General features: G+C 42.0%; 1 protein-coding gene across 1 annotated transcript in view; it reads right to left on the bottom strand.

Annotated features, from left to right (window-relative positions):
• LOC126155690 (dynein axonemal heavy chain 8-like) overlaps nucleotides 1–19,301 on the bottom strand; it is a 622,476-nt gene that overhangs the window by 237,510 nt on the left and 365,665 nt on the right. Inside the window, exons 28-30 of the mRNA XM_049916245.1 lie at nucleotides 12,870–13,196; nucleotides 7,182–7,424; nucleotides 1,382–1,612 (exon numbers count right to left, since the gene is read on the bottom strand). Coding sequence (XP_049772202.1) covers nucleotides 1,382–1,612; nucleotides 7,182–7,424; nucleotides 12,870–13,196 — 801 coding nt within the window. The remainder of the gene's footprint in view (nucleotides 1–1,381; nucleotides 1,613–7,181; nucleotides 7,425–12,869; nucleotides 13,197–19,301) is intronic.

Here is a 19,301-nt window from a genome sequence, read left to right as displayed (position 1 = left end):
CCACGAGTCGTTTTGCCACAATTCTGGTAGTTTTCTTCGAACTCTCTCATGCAACGGCGCGTAACTTCCAAGTAGTATTCCTTATTGACCGTACTGCCATAAGCCAGGAACTCATGCTGCCTGTTCGATATTGCAATCGAAGAAACAGTGAGAAGAACCTTCATATGTTATTAAACTCGTCGAATTTTTCTTGGTCCTGGCTCTTCAGGCAGTTTCCATTGGCACGATTGGGCCTTGGTTTCGACGTCATACCCGTATACCCATGCTTCGTCAGCTGTTATAACCTTATTTTGAAGATCTGGATGGTTGTCAACTTCATTGAGCAATTTATGAGCGACATAATTCTTGGTGGAAATTTAACAATTTCGGGACAAACTTCGCTGCTCAACGTATCATGCTTTCGCGCAGCAGAAAAAATTGCTTGGCTTGAGCCTAAGGATATGCCGACATCGTCAGCAACCTCTCTGACGGTGATACAGCGATTTTCCAGGGCCATTTTCTTTACTTCTTCCACATTGTCGTCAGTAACTGATGTGCTAGGGTGTCCAGGGCGGTCACAGTCTTCAATGTCTTCTCGACCCTCTATGAAAGTTTATACAACTCGTATATTCTCGTTTTACGCGTAGTAGATTCACCAAAAGCCACAGTCAACATTTCGAATGCTTTACTGTAGTTTATTTTTCAAGCAAAATTTAATGCAGATTCTTTGATTCATCGTTTTCAAAAATAAAAATTCTCCAAGCACTCGAAAACACGTATAACCTTGTCGACTGTCACCAATAAACTAAATATTCAAAACAGCTGAAAATGCAGACTTACATCAGGAACATGTGTACCAACAAGATAAAAAAAATTAAAATTGGATGTATAAAGCCCGCGAAATTAAGAAATTCCCTTTGCTTTTTGATCACACCTCGTATGCTAGAATTACAGTGGCTGTTCTAATATACACGACAACCGGTGTGTGGCTGTTTGGCGGCTATCCATATTTCTACATTTCTGTCTCAGAGATGCAACACTTATACTGTTAATATGAATGCACAAAAATATGTGAGTGTGAAATCTTATGGGACTTAACTGCTAAGGTCATCAGTCCCTAAGCTTACACACTACTTAACCTACATTATCCTAAGGACAAACACACACAACCATGCCCGAGGGAGGACTCGAACCTCCGCCAGGACAAGCCGCACAGACCATGACTGAAGCGCCTTAGATCGCTCGGCTAATCCCGCGCGGCACGAATACACACACAAAAAAAATATTAACACGATGTACTATCCCACCGCCTACACCTTTACGTATGTAATCTATGTATGTAGATACCCAACCAAGACTGTTAATTATTACGGTAAACAAATACACCGTTAATGATACTCACCTTAATGGTGAGCAGAGCTGCCTCGGCTGCCTCCAGCGCAGGCATGGCCGCTACTAGTTTCTTGTCGGCCTCTGCCTTGTCCACGGCGATGACGTCGACGAGCGCCTGAGCGCGGTCCTTCACTACCTGCACCTCCGCTTTGACCACCTCCGCAGCCTCAGCGGACGCTGTCACCACGACCAGCACCTCTTCGGCGCGTGCCGACGCCTTCTTGATCTCCACCTCCATCACCTGCGCAGCACGATGCCTGGTGTGAACTGGGGCTAATATTGCAATTCTTTGGTGGTGGTCGGACGCTGTTAAGCACGATGTACAAATATTTGTCACCCCCATGAATCGAGACCACTGGTCACTTTGGATTGCTGTAGACAATGTAGAAGTGGTACCAGGTGGTCTTGGCTTTATGAGGCTTCACTGCTGACGTAGGTCATGGCAGAGTAGTGCTATGCATATACCGATCGACTGTATGGGATCAGCACAGTAAGATGGGTCGATGTGGAGATCTGAAACAAAGCTAGAAAGGAACTATCGTGTTTGGATGTGTCTGCTGCCAGGGCTATTATGTTTGGATGTGGCCATGCTTAGAGCTATTGTGTTTGGACGTGGCCATAGGCAGAGCTATTCTGTTTGGAGGTCCCATGGCCAGAGCTCTTGAATCTGGATGTGTCCATGGCCCGAGTTAACGTGTTTGTGTCCATGGCCAAAGCTATCATGTTTGGGTGTGTCCATAGCCAGAGCTATTGCGTTTGGACGTGCCCAATGCCAGAGCTATCGTGTTTGGATGTGTTCATGCCAGAGCTCTCCTGTTTGGACGTGACCATAGGCAGAGCGATCGTGTTGGACGTTTCCATGGCCATTGCTATTGTGTTTGGACGAGCCCATAGCCAGACCTATCGAGTGTGGACGTGTACATGATCAAAGCTATCGTGTTTGGACTTGTGCATGGTCACAGCTATCATGTTTGGAGCTGTTCATGGCGAGAGCTATCGAGTTTGGACATGCCTATGGCCAGAGTTACCGTGTTTGGACGCTGGTTAGAGTTATCGTGTTTGCATGTGACCATGGCGATATTATAAATGCAGTTGCTTGATATGTCAGTGTATCAACGCATGTAGGGATAATAAAGAGACCCTCAACCAACAGGGATGAGAGATGAGTGTCACGGCTTTTCAATAACAATCTAACTAAAATTTGATAGGAATTGTTGCTGTCAGTAAATACAGTCCAGTTGTGACCACTTTCTGAGCGGGTATTCGGAAGGAACTGTTTTATTGGACATTTGGAGTCGGGTAGCTCGTACAAGGCCATTGCTCACAGTGATTCATAAAGATGCATCTCTTCAATGGGACAAACAACACAATTTGGACAGTAACTCACCGGAGGTCTAGCGAGTCGCGATTTTGCCTCTTTTAAAATAGTACGTGCATCAACGGACCACGAGGTGTTTAACCTGCACTGTGTAGGGTTTGTACCCGTAGTTCAGGTCAGACTTGGCTTTATGATGGTTTGTGGGGTTTTTAGTATCTGAATTGGGCTCATTTGTTTAGGTTACCATGAATAAGAACAAGGATATTTATTTCAGCATTCTCGGTGACCAAGTGGTGCCCCTTCTTCTACATCCTCATGGTAAGTAAGCTGTAGACATTCCCATCGTTCAAGATGGTAGCTATGTTAACAGGGTAGCACGCAAACGTATATAAATTTCGGAGTTCGGTGTGGGTAACAGAACTTAACAGATCCTTAATTCAAAAGGGTAGAGGAAACAGACTACAACTGGTTCGAAGGCTAGCTAAATTTGAATGTTTCTGGATCAGGAAAAGTTGTCAGTTAAGGGTGGTTGTAATGGATTTGGGCTCAAAAAATCGGTTTTTCATTAATATTATTTTCCTAATCTACAGAGATTAATCTATTTTGTGCATAAATTTTATCTTGATGTCAAAATCTAAAATGCTTTTAAAATATTAAACTCAGCACTCGCAGCCGCTATCATCTTTTCAGACATTTGGGAAATGGTGGTGGGGACTCTTCTTTTTTTCGAAGCTGTTATGGATAATAAACCATAAAATACTCCAATACGAATGTTAGAATGCGATGGCCACACCCAAAAGACGCTTAGTGATATGTTTCGTCAGTTGCTGAAAGAGTAGAAATGTGGAACGCCTGAGGATGGAGAAGAACAAGGAGGAACTATTAAAGAAATTGGTTCTCTTCAGAGCTAGAAGGAAAAATACAAACAATTTAGAGGCAATGAAGCGTCCACTGTGGGCAGTTTACTTTTGCATGTTACTCACCGACCACAGACCGATGCATAAACTGTGCACAAAAGACTATTGCTGTAAGTACAAACAGTAAAGGAAACCTATTCACATAAACACTCACTGTCAGAACCTGTGATAAATGCAATGAAGCACGTAATCAGACATCTTGCAAACTCTGATTTGTTGAGGAGTGTCTTCATGGCAAAATACAAAATGCGAATGGAAGCCCTAGGTAATTTTAATATGGATTAGGTGTTCAAAAAGGACATACTGTGGACATTATGTACTAAAAACAGGTGTCTGTGATGAAGTTTTATGTTTTAATTAGAGAAATAATGGCAGAATTGAAGTGCAGGGGAGAGTTGGTGTAAATCCAGGTGTGTTTACTACAAAAAAAGGCATGTTACACCATCGATGAGAGCAGGGTCAAGAAAGCTGGCAGATCACTGTCTTTGCAAAAATACAGGCCCGGCAAATTCGAAGGGGAAAGAACAAAAAGTTGGAGGATGAGGAACATCAGTATGTAGGATTTTAAAATTGAGATAGGTTTATTACATATAGAAATATAAGAAGAAAATCTTTCAATCGCACTTTCTCCGTTTTACATTTTTTGCAATATTAGAAGCCTTTTCTCAAAAACTATATGCGCTAATACTATGAAATATTCAGGAGTCCTTTAAAACATGTTGTTGTCTAATTGGAAGTAAAAAACATAAAATCCTTCTATTTCATTTTGATTTATAGGATTATACGTAGGAAAAAACTTAATTTTGAATATGTAAAATTCAGAACTCTTCAAATAATAAAATTTTTAATATTTCAGTGATTGTAGTTCAGTCGTGTTATAAACTTCTTAGGAACATATAATAAAATTTTTAAATTCGTTACACCACTAGAATCCGAGTTACGGCTTTTTATAAAAAGATAATAAAAAATTAAAAATCCATATTTTCGACAAAATATTAATCCTGGGTCTTTTACTGTATTTTTCCATTAAAATACAGCTCTTTTTATTTACACAGCAAAATTTCGGATCTGTACGTTCATAACTGTGGCTGTAATGATTTTTTAAATAAATGTTTACATTGTCGGCTACATACAACTTTACGTCCCTTATGGCAGGGCATGGAACGTGTGGAATTGTAAGAATGAGGGGTTCTGTAGGGAGACGATTATTGAGATGTTCGAAGAACTTGGGGCATAGAGGGACTTGATTCGTTGCTGGGAGGTACATGCAGGGGATACGTACAGAAGAGGAAGATGAGGCAGAGTAGAGTACATGGTACTCAACGACTTGTATTGACTAATGAGTTGTAAAATGCACAGGTTGCAAATCATACTGTTCAGTGCCAGGCCCAGCCGAACCACTGCCACAGCCATGTTCTTGTTGAAGGATGTTGTCACGTATTTTGATCTAAATGTTAACCTTTTACTAATCTCGCTTGCACGGTCTGGGAGTATCATCGCTAATTACGGACTCACCAATCTTAATTTCAGTTCTCGGTGTCAAGGTTTATATAGAAAAGAAAGATGTTTTTCAAAGGAAAGCTATTAGTTAGTGAATAAATAAATACATGAGCGGAAAATATCCAAAAAGGGATGAGATCGAAATATTTCCTGAAAAATGCACACAAAAAACGATGAAGAAGGTTGCGAGGATAGTATGAGGCTAAAGGAAGCAGAAGAGTTTAAAAAGTGTAGTAGGCTGGGATCTCTAAAGCTATGGTCCAATAGAGAGAATGTAGAGTAGATATTGACGAAGAAATATGCCAGAGATAGGGAAGATGATACAGGATAGTGCAGCGAGGAAGAATATTCAGGTACTGTCATCGCTAAGTAGTAGCTTTTACTTATGATGCAAATAACGTACTGTTCATTGAGTTGAATTGTAATGAGGACGAAGCAGTATTTGAAGAATTATAGGTTACAATGATTGTTAAACATGTTGAAGTTTTTGATTGGCAAAGAGACTAGGACAACTGAACCCAAGGCTTAGGGAAGTAAACATTCGGTGAACAATGGAGTCGACGAGCTGGACCAAAAATAAAAATCTGAGCTGTTAGAAGAAGTATGTGGAAGCCGTGAATCATCCTACAATATCTGTAGAAGACAAAAGTATTCGGATACAAGGCTTAGCACAGCTAATATATTAGTGACGTGGCTTGCTGTAGCTGTCAGGAACTCGTAGAAGTGCAGTTTGCTCGTCAGCTGTACGAATTATTTTTTACTCTTCACCGGTTTCGGTCGTATCGATCATCATCACAGGAATAAAAAGCAGTATATAAGATGGAAAAGCACTTCATTTTTCCTTTAGATGAATTGAAAGTCCTGGAAGTTACAAGATCTTTATAAAACCATATGTAATCTTTCATGACTTTAAACAGCATAAAATCGGCCTCACAGTAACTCACAACCGGATATTAAAGAAACAGCGTGACGACTGATCTCACAGTCAGTTAAACAGAACACATGCACATAAAGGAACTTCAAAGAATACAAGCAACACAGCATCAGTAAGATAATCTGTTTCGGGTGTTAGCAGAAAATGAGTCGTCGTTTCTAGATAAACTTGATTCGGTGAAAGATTTTGAGTGTCACAAAGTAGTAAGAAAACTTGAGGCTATCAATGTGAAGCACTAACCAAAAGCTGTGTCATCCAGCATGCAAAAAAGAATGAAAGTTAAAGAATTTTAAACTGCGGGCGGGTTGAGGAGAGTGGGGGGGGGGGGCTAGTTCATCTGATAGGATTAGCAGCACTATCGTGTATTCGGTCACAAAGTGATTGTATACAGAGCTGTATTGTCGTTTGAAGATGATTTTAAAATGCAAGAAGACTTGGACAACATTTCCACTCGGTGAAAGGAAGCTCACTCTAAATGTGGAAAAATGTGACGTAATGCACGTAACGAAGGGAAAGAACTCAACAGTGTGCGGTTGCACGATGAGTGGTGAACATTTGAGTCTGTCACACAGTTTAATTGTGTGGGATAACACTAAGAAGCTACATGAAACGGAACTTATACGTAAAATTTGTTGGAAATTTCTGGGAAAAAGTAGTGCACTTGTAAATGAAATCCCATACAAGACACTAGCTCAGCTGTTTCAGAATTTGGAGTTCTTATCAAGTATGCAACAATGCGGGCATCGAACTAATTGAAACAAGCGCTATACTCCATGCGGAAGTATAGCAGAGATGCTGGGTGAACTTAAGTGTAAGCAAAGGCGATGTTTTTCTCGCAAAGCCCTGTCATATAAATTTACAGAATCGGTATTCGATAGACTGTACCAAAGTTCTGCTGCCTACATCGAATACCTCAGGCAGGGATTTTGAGTGTACCAAAGGGGGTGATGTTAGAGCATGTATCGAGTTATATAGCCCATTTTCCCTCTTACTCATAACCCAAATGGAATAGAAAACAGGTAATTTGGTGCGATGTAACCTTTGCCACCCACTGCGCGGCTTTCGGAGTACACATGTGCATATAGATGCAGGTGTGGACGAAAACGTAAACGAAAGTAGGTGTCCGATGAGAAAACGTTACCTCTAGGTCTTTGCGTAGCAGGTCGACGCTTGCCGCTGCCTCCACCAACTTTCCGAGCCCCGTGTTCATGCGAGACGCCATCATCTCGATGTTCTCCCTGCGTCCCGTGTAGATCTTCTGGTATCCGACCAAGAACGACAAGAAAGACTTGGGGGTGACGTACGTCTGCCTGCGGAAGCGCTCATAGTACTGGATGCATGTGTCTGCCACTCCATCGTGCACGTCTCCCATCACTTCGATTAACTGCAACAACACAATGTTTGTAGCGTCACAATATACCTATCGCTGTAGTGCGAATTTAAATAGTCTCAGTGAAACTGAAGCTATGTCTGTACAATAATAGGAAAAAATTAGGAGCTGGTCTAAAACGATAGATGCTTTTCATTTTTATTCTTACTTGGCTTAGATTGACTGATTAATATATAATACACTACTGGTCATTAAGATTGCTACACCAAGAAGAAATGCAGATGATAAACGGGTATTCATTGAACAAATATATTATACTGGAACTGACATGTGATTGCATTTTCACGCAATTTAGGTGCATATATCCTGAGAAATCAGTACCCAGAACAACCACCTCTGGCCGTAGTAACGGCGTTGATACGCCTGGCCATTGAGTCAAACAGAGCTTGGATGGCGTGTACAGGTACAGCTCCCCATGCACCTTCAACACGATACCACAGTTCATCAAGAGTAGTGACTGGCGTATTGTGATGAACCAGTTGCTCGGCCACCATTGACCAGACGTTTTCAATTGGTGAGAGATCTGGAGAAAGTGCTGGCCAGGGCAGCAGTCGAACATTTTCTGTATCCAGAAAGGCCCGTACAGGACCTGCAACATGCGGTCATGCATTATCCTGCTGAAATGTAGGGTTTTTCAGGGATCGAATGAAGGGTAGAGCCACTGGTCGTAACACATATGAAATGTAACGTCCACTGTTCAAAGTGCCGTCAATGCGAACAAGAGGTGACTGAGACGCTGGGTGGTACGCCAGTATGGCAATGACGAATACACGCTTCCAATGTGCGTTCACCGCGATGTCGCCAAACACGGATGCGACCATCATGATGCTGTAAACAGAACCTGGATTCATCCGAAAAAATGACGTTTTGCCATTCATGCACCCAGGTTAGTCGTTGAGTAAACCATCGGAGGCGCTCCTATCTGTGATGCAGCGTCGAGGGTAACCGCAGCCATGGTCTCCGAGCTGATAGTCCATGCTGCTGCAAACGTCGTCGAACTGTTCGTGCAGATGGTTGTTATCTTGCAAACGTCCCCATCTGTTGGCTCAGGGATCGAGACGTAGCTGCACGATCCGTTACAGCCATGTGGATAAGATGCCTGTCGTCTCGACTGCTAGTGATACGAGGCCGTTGGGATCCATCACGGCGCTCCGTATTACCCTCCTGAACCCACCGATTCCATATTCTGCTAACAGTCATTGGATCTCGACCAACGCGAGCAGCAATGTCGCGATACGATAAACCGCAATCGCGATAGGCTACAACCGGACCTTTATCAAAGTCGGATGATGGTACGCATTTCTCCTCCTTACACGAGGCATCACAACAACGTTTCACCAGGCGACGCTGGTCAACTGCTGTTTGTGTATGAGAAATCGGTTGGAAACTTCCCTCATGTCAGCACGTTTTAGGTGTCGCAACCGGCGCCAACCTTGTGTGAATGCTCTGAAAAGCTAATCATTTGCAAATCACAGCATCTTCTTCCTGTCGGTTAAACTTCGCGTCTGTAGCACGTCATCATCGTGGTGTAGCAATTTTAATGGCAAGTAGTGTACATATCGATCAACAGATGGTAAGAATATTCTCGAGGATCTAGAACAGTGGTTCCCAACCTTTCTAAGGCCATTATCCCTGTGTGCAATCAGACATTAGCTAATACCGCCACCCTTCCCCCGCCCCCCCCCCCCTCACCCCCACCCCTTACCCACGTGATCTGTTGCCCCCTTCCCATCACCAACATTACCACCAACATTAGGACCTAATTAAACTGTAAAATGAAAGACTTTTCTTGTAACTCTATTATTTTTAAAATGATGAAAGACGAATGATATTTAGTTTGTGTGTGTGTGCGTGTATTTGTTGTGTGTTAGAATGAATGACGAAGGAATTAGTGGTGGATCGCAAGTGCTACCCACAACTCCTTCTCAGAAAAGAAAGCTAACTATCCACAATGAGAGTAGATACTTGTTACAAAACATGCTTCCCCTGCATTACGCCTCTCCATTGCAGCACTTGCTTGACCCGCACACTGCAACCATATTTAAAGTCAATCAAGTTCAGATATGTGCACTATACTTACTGTTCGCAAATCACTTCATTGCTGCACTCCGTTCTTCTGAAATGGCAGAAATTAGACGACTTCAGGATGTTTATGCTTTGTCTATAGCCAGTCATATAATAACTGTGTGCACAGCACTACAGTAGCCCATATGTAGTTACTGCTGTGTCGTCTGTCATTTAATTCATTTATTTGTTTCGTAGCGAGTAATGAAGGAATTTCTGTACTGCTGCAGGTACTATCTACAACTTGGAGAAGACATTTTCTGGATATATTTAGCATTTGTTACATATATGCCTCACTTTTATCATCAGCGATGTACGGGAAAAAGCACAACATATGTGTGCAGTGGGTAGACTATATGCAAGTAACTGAGAAAAACTGTGTGCTACTAATTGAGGAAAAGTAATATTTGATAACTTATATAATGAATATTAATTAACACAAAACTACTACAATAAGAAATCAATATCCATACAAGCGAACATTAAACATTATAATTCAGTTATTAGGACACAAGCAACGTATGGATCAGAGTGCCTAACATTGAATAAGAAAGCTGAATTAAGAGAACTAGTAAAAAGAGAGAGAAAAATACAAAAAAAAATTCTAGGTCCTGAGAAAAACAAAGATAATAGGTGGATTAAAAGGAGAAATGAAGATCTATACAAAAATACAGAAAAGATCACAGATACAATGAGGAAGAGACGGCTAAAATTTTATGGACATATTAAAAAATGGAAGAAACACGGATTACAAAGAAAATTTTTAATTACGTTAGTAAGCTGAAAAAAACTGTAGGATGGATAGAAGCAGTAAAGAAAGACGCCAACAAAATAGGTGTTACAGAAGAAATAATACGTGACAGGAATCACTTTAGGCTACTTATAGAAAACGCAAACTATGAAGAAGATGAGCCAAAACCTCGACCCAAAAGAGTGTGGACAGATGAGAAGAGACGAGCAGTTGGCGAGAAAATGAAGAAGTACTGGGAAGAACGGATGAAAAAGAAACACCATAAGTCTTAAGTTGTATGCGGTCCATAGCTGGCCAAATTCATAAATAAAAAAAATAATGAATATTGAAGTCTTACAAAATTGTGATAATAGTAATGATCTTTTGAAAATAATTTAGTTTCGTGGCTGAAACAGAATCGAATCGTTTATTTTTTGCCTCTTAGAAAATTTCATTTTACCGCTCAGGGGGTTATTACCCCGAGACTGGGAACTACTGATCTACAACATATCATAGAAATAAAACAAATAATACATACACTGAAGAACCAATGAAACTGGTGCACCTGCCTAATATCGCGTAGGGTCCCCGCGAGCACGCAGAAGTGCCGCAACACGGCTTGACATGGACTCGACTAATGTCTCAAGTAGTGTTGGGGGGAAATGACACCATGAATCCTGCAGGGCTGCCGTAAATCCGTAAGAGTACGAGGGGTGGAGATCTCTTCTGAACAGCACGTTGCAAGGCATCCAAGATACGCTCAATAATGTTCATGTCTCTGGGGTGTTTGGTGGCCAGCGGAAGTGTTTAAACTCAGAAGAGTGTTTCTGGAGCAACTATGTAGCAATTCTGGAGGAGCGAGGTGTCGCATTGTCCCGCGGGAATTGCCCAAGTCTGTTGATATGCACAACAGGCATCAATGGATGCAGGAGATGAGGTAGGTATGTAAGTGTCACCTGTCTCTAGACGTATCAGGGGTCCGATTTCACTCCAACTGCACACGCCCCATACCATTACATTGCCTCCACGAGCTTGAACAGTCCCGCTACTGACACGTAGGAGCCATGGGTCCATGCGGTTGCCTCCATACCCGTACAAGTCCATCCGCTCGATACAATTTGAAATGAGTCTCATCCGACCAGGACCGGGCAATATGTTCTCAGTCATCAACACTCCAATATCGGTTTTGCCGGGCCCAGGCGAGGCGTAAAGCATTGTGTCGTGCAATCATCAAGGGTACACGATTGGGCCTTCTGCTCCGAAAGCCCATATCGATGACGTCTCGTTAAATGGTTCGCACGATGACACTTGTTGATGGCTCAGCATTGAAATCTGCAACAATTTGCGGAAGGATTGCACTTCTGTCACGCTGAACGATTCTCTTCAGTCGTCGTTGGTCCCGTTCTTGCAGGATCTTCTTTCGGCCGCAACGATGCCGGAGATATGACGTCTTAACGGACTCCTAATATTCACGGTATACTTATGAGATGGTCGCACGGGAAAATCCCCACTTCGTCGCTCCTCAGAGATGCTGTGTCTCATCGCTCGTGCGCCGACTATAACACCATGTTCAAAGTGACTTCAATTTTGATAACTTGCCATTGTAGCAGCAGTTGCCGATTTAAAAACTGCGCCAGACACTTATACAGGCGTTTTCGACCGCAGCGTGGTATTCTGCCTGTTTACATGTCTCTTCAGTTGGATATGCATGCCTATACCAGTTTCTTTGGCGCTTCAGTGTAATTACAAAATATGGTAAATTGAACTTGAATAAAACCGCATACAGCTGTTAAGTTATGATTTATACACGACCGGCTTCTGTGCGTAAAAGCAGCATCTCCATGTGGTTCGTAGTCACAGAATCCAACCCTATGAAGGGGGAAGTCGTCAACAAATAACAACCTGCAGAACATTACGGCGAACATTGTAGGGGATGGGGCACTTGTATTTGGTTGTTGCGAGCATAAAGCACTGGAGGCCTTCAGCTGTTTACTAGGGGAACATGCAGGGTGTCATCTTGTTCAAGTCGAACTTTTTGGTTAGACTATTAGTAGCGCATTTTACTGTAACACTCTGCAGGAACTGCGACAGGTCTCAAGTCGCCAAAGAGGTGGACTCCTGTGATTTTCCAGGATGACAATGTCTGCCTTCAGACAGGCAGAGGCGGGGGCAGTTGCAAACATTTAACTGGAAACGAATGGTACATAAAATGCGCAGCCCCACCCCCCAGTGATTTTCATCTTTTTTGACCAGTTCAGAAATCGTATGTGTGAGCAGCACTTTAAAGATGATGAGGCCGTGACTCGCGAGGTTACTTGTTGGTCGCTTCAGCTGCCACAATAATTATTTGTTTGTGGCTTTCAAAACTTTGTCAATAGATGGGATAAGTATTTAAATTTACAGCGGGAGTATGCTGAAAAGGAAAATAAATTTGAGGTTAGTACTTGCAGCGTTGATATCGCTATCAAGTTTTGTGATCTATTTCTTGGTCCAACCTTGTACATTTTTGTCGCACACTTTATGGGGCTTCGAGGAGTATTGATATACGTAGGAAAATGTATACATTATGATTGCACATACTTTTAATGTAAGAGAAACATAGTTCATTTTGTTATCAAGAGACTGATCATAATAATGCGACTTACTTGCTGCTTGACATTTGGCGAGCAGACGATGTAGAATTCCTTCAGGAAGTGCTTGGAGACGGCGACTAGCGCATCCCGCGGCCATCGGGAGAACCAGTCCATAGTACACCCCGAGATCAGCCCCGGGAACTTCAGCGCCCGTGAGCGGAATTTCTCGCCCACCGGCGAGAAGCATAGCACCAAATGAATGTTGGATCTTGATCTCGAGATGAAGAAATCGTACAAGTTGTCCGCCGTCGGGGGTCTCTTCGGCGCCTTCGCCTTCATCACTGGGATAAGCTCCCCCGTTATCTCATCTATTTCGTCCTTCGCGAACAAATTCGCCACCTGTGGTGCACAAAGAGCTAAGTAATTTATATAGCCAACTGTGTAAATCAGTTAATAAACAGGAAAGGGAAACTAAGAAACTCGTTTAGACTATCGTATTTCTGTTGCGATGAAGAAATGAAGCTAACTCGATTCGTGTAAGACGACGAAAAGTTTTCTTTGCTCTGTAACAGTGCAGTGATACAATTCGATGTCAGAGAAAGCCTATATCAATTTTTGAACACAATGGTCAGAAACTACATGTGTAATGTGTTGTGAATACATAGAAAGAAAGATCCTTTATTATTTAGCTACGATATAGCAGGTCAGCAACTGGAAGCAGTTAATTCCATAAATTACCTGGGAGTAGGCATTAGGAGTGATTTAAAATGGAATGACCATATAATATTAATCGTCAGTGAAGCAGATGCCAGACTGAGATTCATTGGAAGAATCCTAAGGAAATGCAGTCCGAAAACAAAGGAAGTAGGTTACAGTGCACTTGTTCGCCCACTGCTTGAATACCGCTCACCGGTGTGGGATCCTTACCAGATAGGACTGATAGAAGAGATAGAGAAGATCCAACGGAGAACAGCGCGCTTCGTTTCAGGATCATTTAGTAATCGCGAAAGCGTTACGGAGATGATAAATAAACTCCAGTGTAAGACTCTGCAAGAGAGACGCTCAGTAGCTCGGTACGGGCTTTTGTTGAAGTTCCGAGAACATACCTTCACCGAGGAGTCAATTAGTATATTGCTCCCTCCTACGTATATCAGGCGAAGGGACCATGAGGATAAAATCAGAGAGATTAGAGCCCACACTGAGGCATACCGACAATCTTTCATTCCACGAACAATACGAGACAGGAATAGAAGGGAGAACCGATAGAGATACTCAAGGTACCCTCCGCCACACACCGTCAGGTGGCTTGCGGAGTAGGGATGTAGATGTAGATGTTTTGTAATTTTAACTGTTTACGCAATGATTTTTTACCTTAATGACAGTAAAATTTTATTGTTTTAATTAACAGTTCGTGTACTAAGTGATTATATATATAAATGAAAAGACTGGCAAGGTGACAGTGGGACTCGCGCTCCGAGAGTTCCGTAAATTCATCCCACAAATCGAGAATCTCGACGAGTAATGCCTGTTATCGACATTCATACTGGCAAGTTAACTGTCTCGGAAATTCCAATTCTTTCTAGCATATTTTAATTTTGCTTTGAAATAGGATAACAAATGACAAAATAAATATTTTTTTCGTGTGATGTAATTACAAATTAACAATTTTCTCGTTTTTCCTCTTACCTATACAGCGAAACCTTGCTTTCTGCCAAATTTCATGATTCCAGGCCAACGGCAACTGTCCCATAGGTTTTGATGAGTGATTTTGCGACTGACAAAATCTGTGACACAAACGGTCGTTTCGTTTAATAGCATTCGCTTAGATGATTCAGTATTCTTGCGCTGTCAAGGGATCATAAACCTTAGTGCGTGGCATAACTTTCTACTTGATACGTCTACGTGTTCCTCAGAAAAAGGGGTCTTAACAGACAGCCTGTCAGAAAACAAATGACAAAAAATTTAATTACAGATTAACAGTTTTCGCATTTTTTCTCTTTCATTGTACTAAGAAATGTTGCTTCTTGCCATATTTCATGACTCTAGGTCAACAAGAGGATCCTGTAGGTTTTAATGAGTGAGTTTTCGAGAGTCAAAATATATGACATAAATGGCCATATCTTTTGGTTGTACTGACTTAGAAGCTTACATTTATTACATTGCAAAGGGGCTTGCGTGCCTCAGCGATGCACATAGCCGTACCGTAGGTGCAACCACAACGGAGGGGTATCTGTTGAGAGGCCAGACAAACGTGTGGTTCCTGAAGAGGGGCAGCAGCCTTTTCAGTAGTTGCAGGGGCAACAGCCTGGATGATTGACTGATCTGGCCTTGTAACACTAACCAAAATGGCCTTGCTGTGCTGGTACTGCTAACGGCTGAAAGCAAGGGGAAACTACAGCCGTAATTTGTCCCGAGGGCATGCAGCTTTACTGTATGTTTAAATGATGATGGCGTCCTCTTGGGTAAAATATTCCGGAGGTAAAACAGTCCCCCAGTCGGATCTCCGGGCGGAGACTACTCAGGAGGAAATTGTTACCAGAAGAAAGAAACATGGCGTTCAACGGGTCGGAGTGTGGAATGTCAGATCCCTTAATCGGGCAGGTAGGTTAGAAAATTTAAATAGGAAATGGATAGGTTAAAGTTAGATATAGAGGGAATTAGTTGAGTTCGATGGCAGGAGGAACAAGACTTCTGGTCTGGTGAATACAGGGTTACAAATACGAAATCAAATAGGGGTAGTGCAGGAGTAGGTCTAATAATGAATTAAAAATTAGGAATGTTGGTAAGCTACTACAAACAGCATAGTGAACGCATTTTTGTAGCCAAGATAGATAGGAAGTCCACGCCTACCACAGTGGTACATGTTTACATGCCGACTAGCTCCGTAGATGAGGAAGAGATTGATGAAATGGGTGATGAGATAAAAGAAATTATGCAGACAGTGAAGGGAGACGAAAATTTAATAGTCATTGGTGACTGGAATTCGATAGTAGGAAAAGGAAGGGAAGGAAACGTAGTAGGTGAATATAGAATGGGGATAAGAAACGAAAGAGGAAGCCACATGGAAGAATTTTGCACAGAGCATAACTTAATCATAGCTAACACTTGGTTCAAGAATCATACAAGAAGGTTGTATACATGGAAGAGGCCTGCAGATACTGAAAGGTTTCAGATAGTTATATAATGGTAAGACAGAGATTTAGGAACCAGGTTTTAAATTGTAAGACATTTCCAGGGGCAGATGTGGACTCTGACCACAAACTCTTGATTATGAACTGTAGATTAAAACTGAAGAAACTGCAAAAAGGTGGGAATTTAAGGAGATGGGACCTGGATAAACTGAAAGAACCAGAGATTGTACAGAGTTTCAGGGAGAGCATAAGGGAACAATTGACAGGAATAGGGGAAAGAAATACAGTAGAAGAAGAATGGGTAGCGCTGAGGGATGTAGTGAAGGCAGCAGAGGATCAAGTAGGTAAAAAGACGAGGGCTAGTAGAAATCCTTGGGTGACAGAAGAAATATTGAATTTAATTGATGAAAGGAGAAAATATAAAAATGCAGTAAATGAAGCAGGCAAAAAGGAATACATCGTCTCAAAAATGAAATCCACAGGAAGTGCAAAATGGCTAAGCAGGGATGGCTAGAGGACAAATGTAAGGATGTAGAGACTTATCTCTCTAGGGGTAAGATAGATACTGCCTACAGGAAAATTAGAGAGACCTTCGGAGAAAAGAGAACCACTTGTATGAATATCAAAAGCTCAGATGGAAACCCAGTTCTAAGCAAAGAAGAGAAAGCAGAAAGGGGGAAGGAGTATATAGAGGGTCTACACAAGGGCGATGTACTTGAGGACAATATTATGGAAATGGAAGAGGATGTAGATGAAGATGAAATGGGAGATACGATACTGCGTGAAGAGTTTGACAGAGCAGTGAAAGACCTAAGTTGAAACAAGGCAATGGGAGTAGACAACATTCCATTAGAACTACTGACGGCCTTGGCAGAGCCAGTCCTGACAAAACTCTACCATCTGGTGATCAAGATATATGAGACAGGCGAAATACCCTCAGACTTCAAGAAGAATATAATAATTCCAATCCCATAGAAAGCAGGTGTTGACAGATGAGAAAATTACCGAACTATCAGTTCAATAAGCCACGGCTGCAAAATACTAACACGAATTCTTTACAGACGAATGGAAAAACTGGTAGAAGTCGACCTCGAGGAAGATCAGTTTGGATTCCGTAGAAATGTTGCAACACGTGAGGCAATCCTGACCCTACGACTTATCTTAGAAAATAGATTAAGGAAAGACAAACCTACGTTTCTAGCATTTGTAGACTCGGAGAAAGCTTTTGAAAATGCTGACTTGAATACTCTCTTTCAAATTCTGAAGGTGGCAGGGGTAAAATACAGGGAGCGAAAGGCTATTTCCAATTTGTACAGAAACCAGATGGCAGTTATAAGAGTCGAGGGGCACGAAAGGGAAGCAGTGGTTGGGAAGGGAGTGAGATAGTGTTGTAGCCTATCCCTGATGCTATTCAATCTGTATATTGAGCAAGCTTTAAAGGAAACAAAAGAAAAGTTCGGAGTAGGAATTAAAATCTATGGAGAAGAAATAAAAACTTTGAGGCTCGCCGATGACATTGTAATTCTGTCAGAGACAGCAAAGGACCTGGAAGGGCAGCTGAACGGAACGGACTGTGTCTTGAAAGGAGGATGTAATATGAACATGAAGAAAAGCAAAACGAGGGTAATGGAATGTAGTCGAATTAAATCGGGTGATGCTGAGGGAATTAGATTAGGAAATGATACGCTTAAAGTAGTAAATGAGTTTTGATATTTGGGGAGCAAAATAACTCATGATGGTCGAAGTAGAGAGGATATACAATGAAGACTGGCAATGGCAAGGAAAGCGTTTCTGAAGAAGAGAAATTTGTTAACATTGAGTATAGACTTAAGTGTCAGGAAGTCTTTTCTGAAAGTATTTGTATGGAGTGTAGCCATGTATGGAAGTGAAACGTGGAGATAAATAGTTTAGACGAGGAGAGAATAGAAGCTTGCGAAATGTGGTGCTACAGATGAATGGTGAAGATTAGATGGGTAGATCACATAACTAATGATGAGGTATTGAATAGAATTGGAGAGAAGAGAAATTTGTGGCACAACTTGACTAGAAGAAGAGATCGCTTGGTAGGACGTATTCTGAGGCATCAAGGGATCACCAATTTAGTATTGGAGGGCAGTGCGGAGGGTAAAAATCGTAGAGGGAGACCAAGAGATGAATACACTAAACAGATTCAGAAGGACGTAGGTTGCAGTAGGTACGGGGAGATGAAGAAGCTTGCACAGGATAGAGTAGCATGGAGAGTTGCATCAAACCAGTCTCTGGACTGAAGACCACAACAACAACAACAACATAATTTTTTGCTCTTTCAGTGTCATCTAAATCCCTAAATTCTTTCTGCATGGCATTGTTAAAAATGGTTCAAATGGCTCTGAGCACTATGGGACTCAACTGCTGTGGTCATAAGTCCCCTAGAACTTAGAACTACTTAAACCTAACTAACCTAAGGACAGCACACAACACCCAGCCATCACAGGGCAGTGAAAATCCCTGACCCCGCCGGGAATCGAACCCGGGAACCCGGGCGTGGGATGGTATTGTTATGTCGTATCACAGCAAAAATGCACTTCCTATCCCTTATGAGAATTGAGGAATCTCATCCCTCTCTTTTGTCATTCCCATTCATGTTAAAGGATTGCGACGATAGATCACTTCATGGCCTCTCGTTGTGCAAACATCTACTGCAACTGTGAATGTCCTTCATACCACGAAGAAACAGCGAAGGGTAAATAGCGATGACACCACGATTCTGCCGAACTCGAGAGACTTGTACCGACCGAAAAATGCCTCACCTCATTGTGAAACAAATTGTTGCGCTGTTCCGTGTACTTCCGAGAAGGACCCAGCAAAGCCGAGTGACAGGCCAGGCCTAGGTCCGCGCACGCTGCACGCGTGAAATCTGGCTCTAGACTATCTATGTACATTGTCTAGCTGCATGTCAGTATACAATGTCTCCACAATGTCTACAGGCAATCGCTCGATTTTGTCTAAAGTGTGTTTTACCTTTAGTAATGTTCCTGTTACTTCGGTCCTCTGGTGCACGTTTTATTTTTATTTAGTCTTTCGTTTTTCTTATACTGCCTCTTTAACTGACGTACATTAAATGGTACGAGGCGTGTTTTTTAAGTAAGTACCATTTTGAAATTAAAAAATAGACATGCTAAGATATCTCAATAATTTTGTTTTTACATGAAAGCCTGTACCGTAATCTACTTTTCTACAGGCACTTGTCATAACGTTGTACCAGTTTTTGAATACCCTCCTCATAGATGTCTGCCACCTGATTTGTTAACCACTGCATCATCATTGTTTTGACTTCGTCATCGTCTTGAAGACATTGCCCGCCCAGGTGTTTCTTCAAGTGCAGGAACAGATG

The sequence above is a fragment of the Schistocerca cancellata genome, chromosome 2, assembly GCF_023864275.1.
Source record: "Schistocerca cancellata isolate TAMUIC-IGC-003103 chromosome 2, iqSchCanc2.1, whole genome shotgun sequence".
In the NCBI taxonomy this organism is placed as follows: domain Eukaryota; kingdom Metazoa; phylum Arthropoda; class Insecta; order Orthoptera; family Acrididae; genus Schistocerca; species Schistocerca cancellata.
This window is presented reverse-complemented; position numbering and strand designations above follow the sequence as displayed.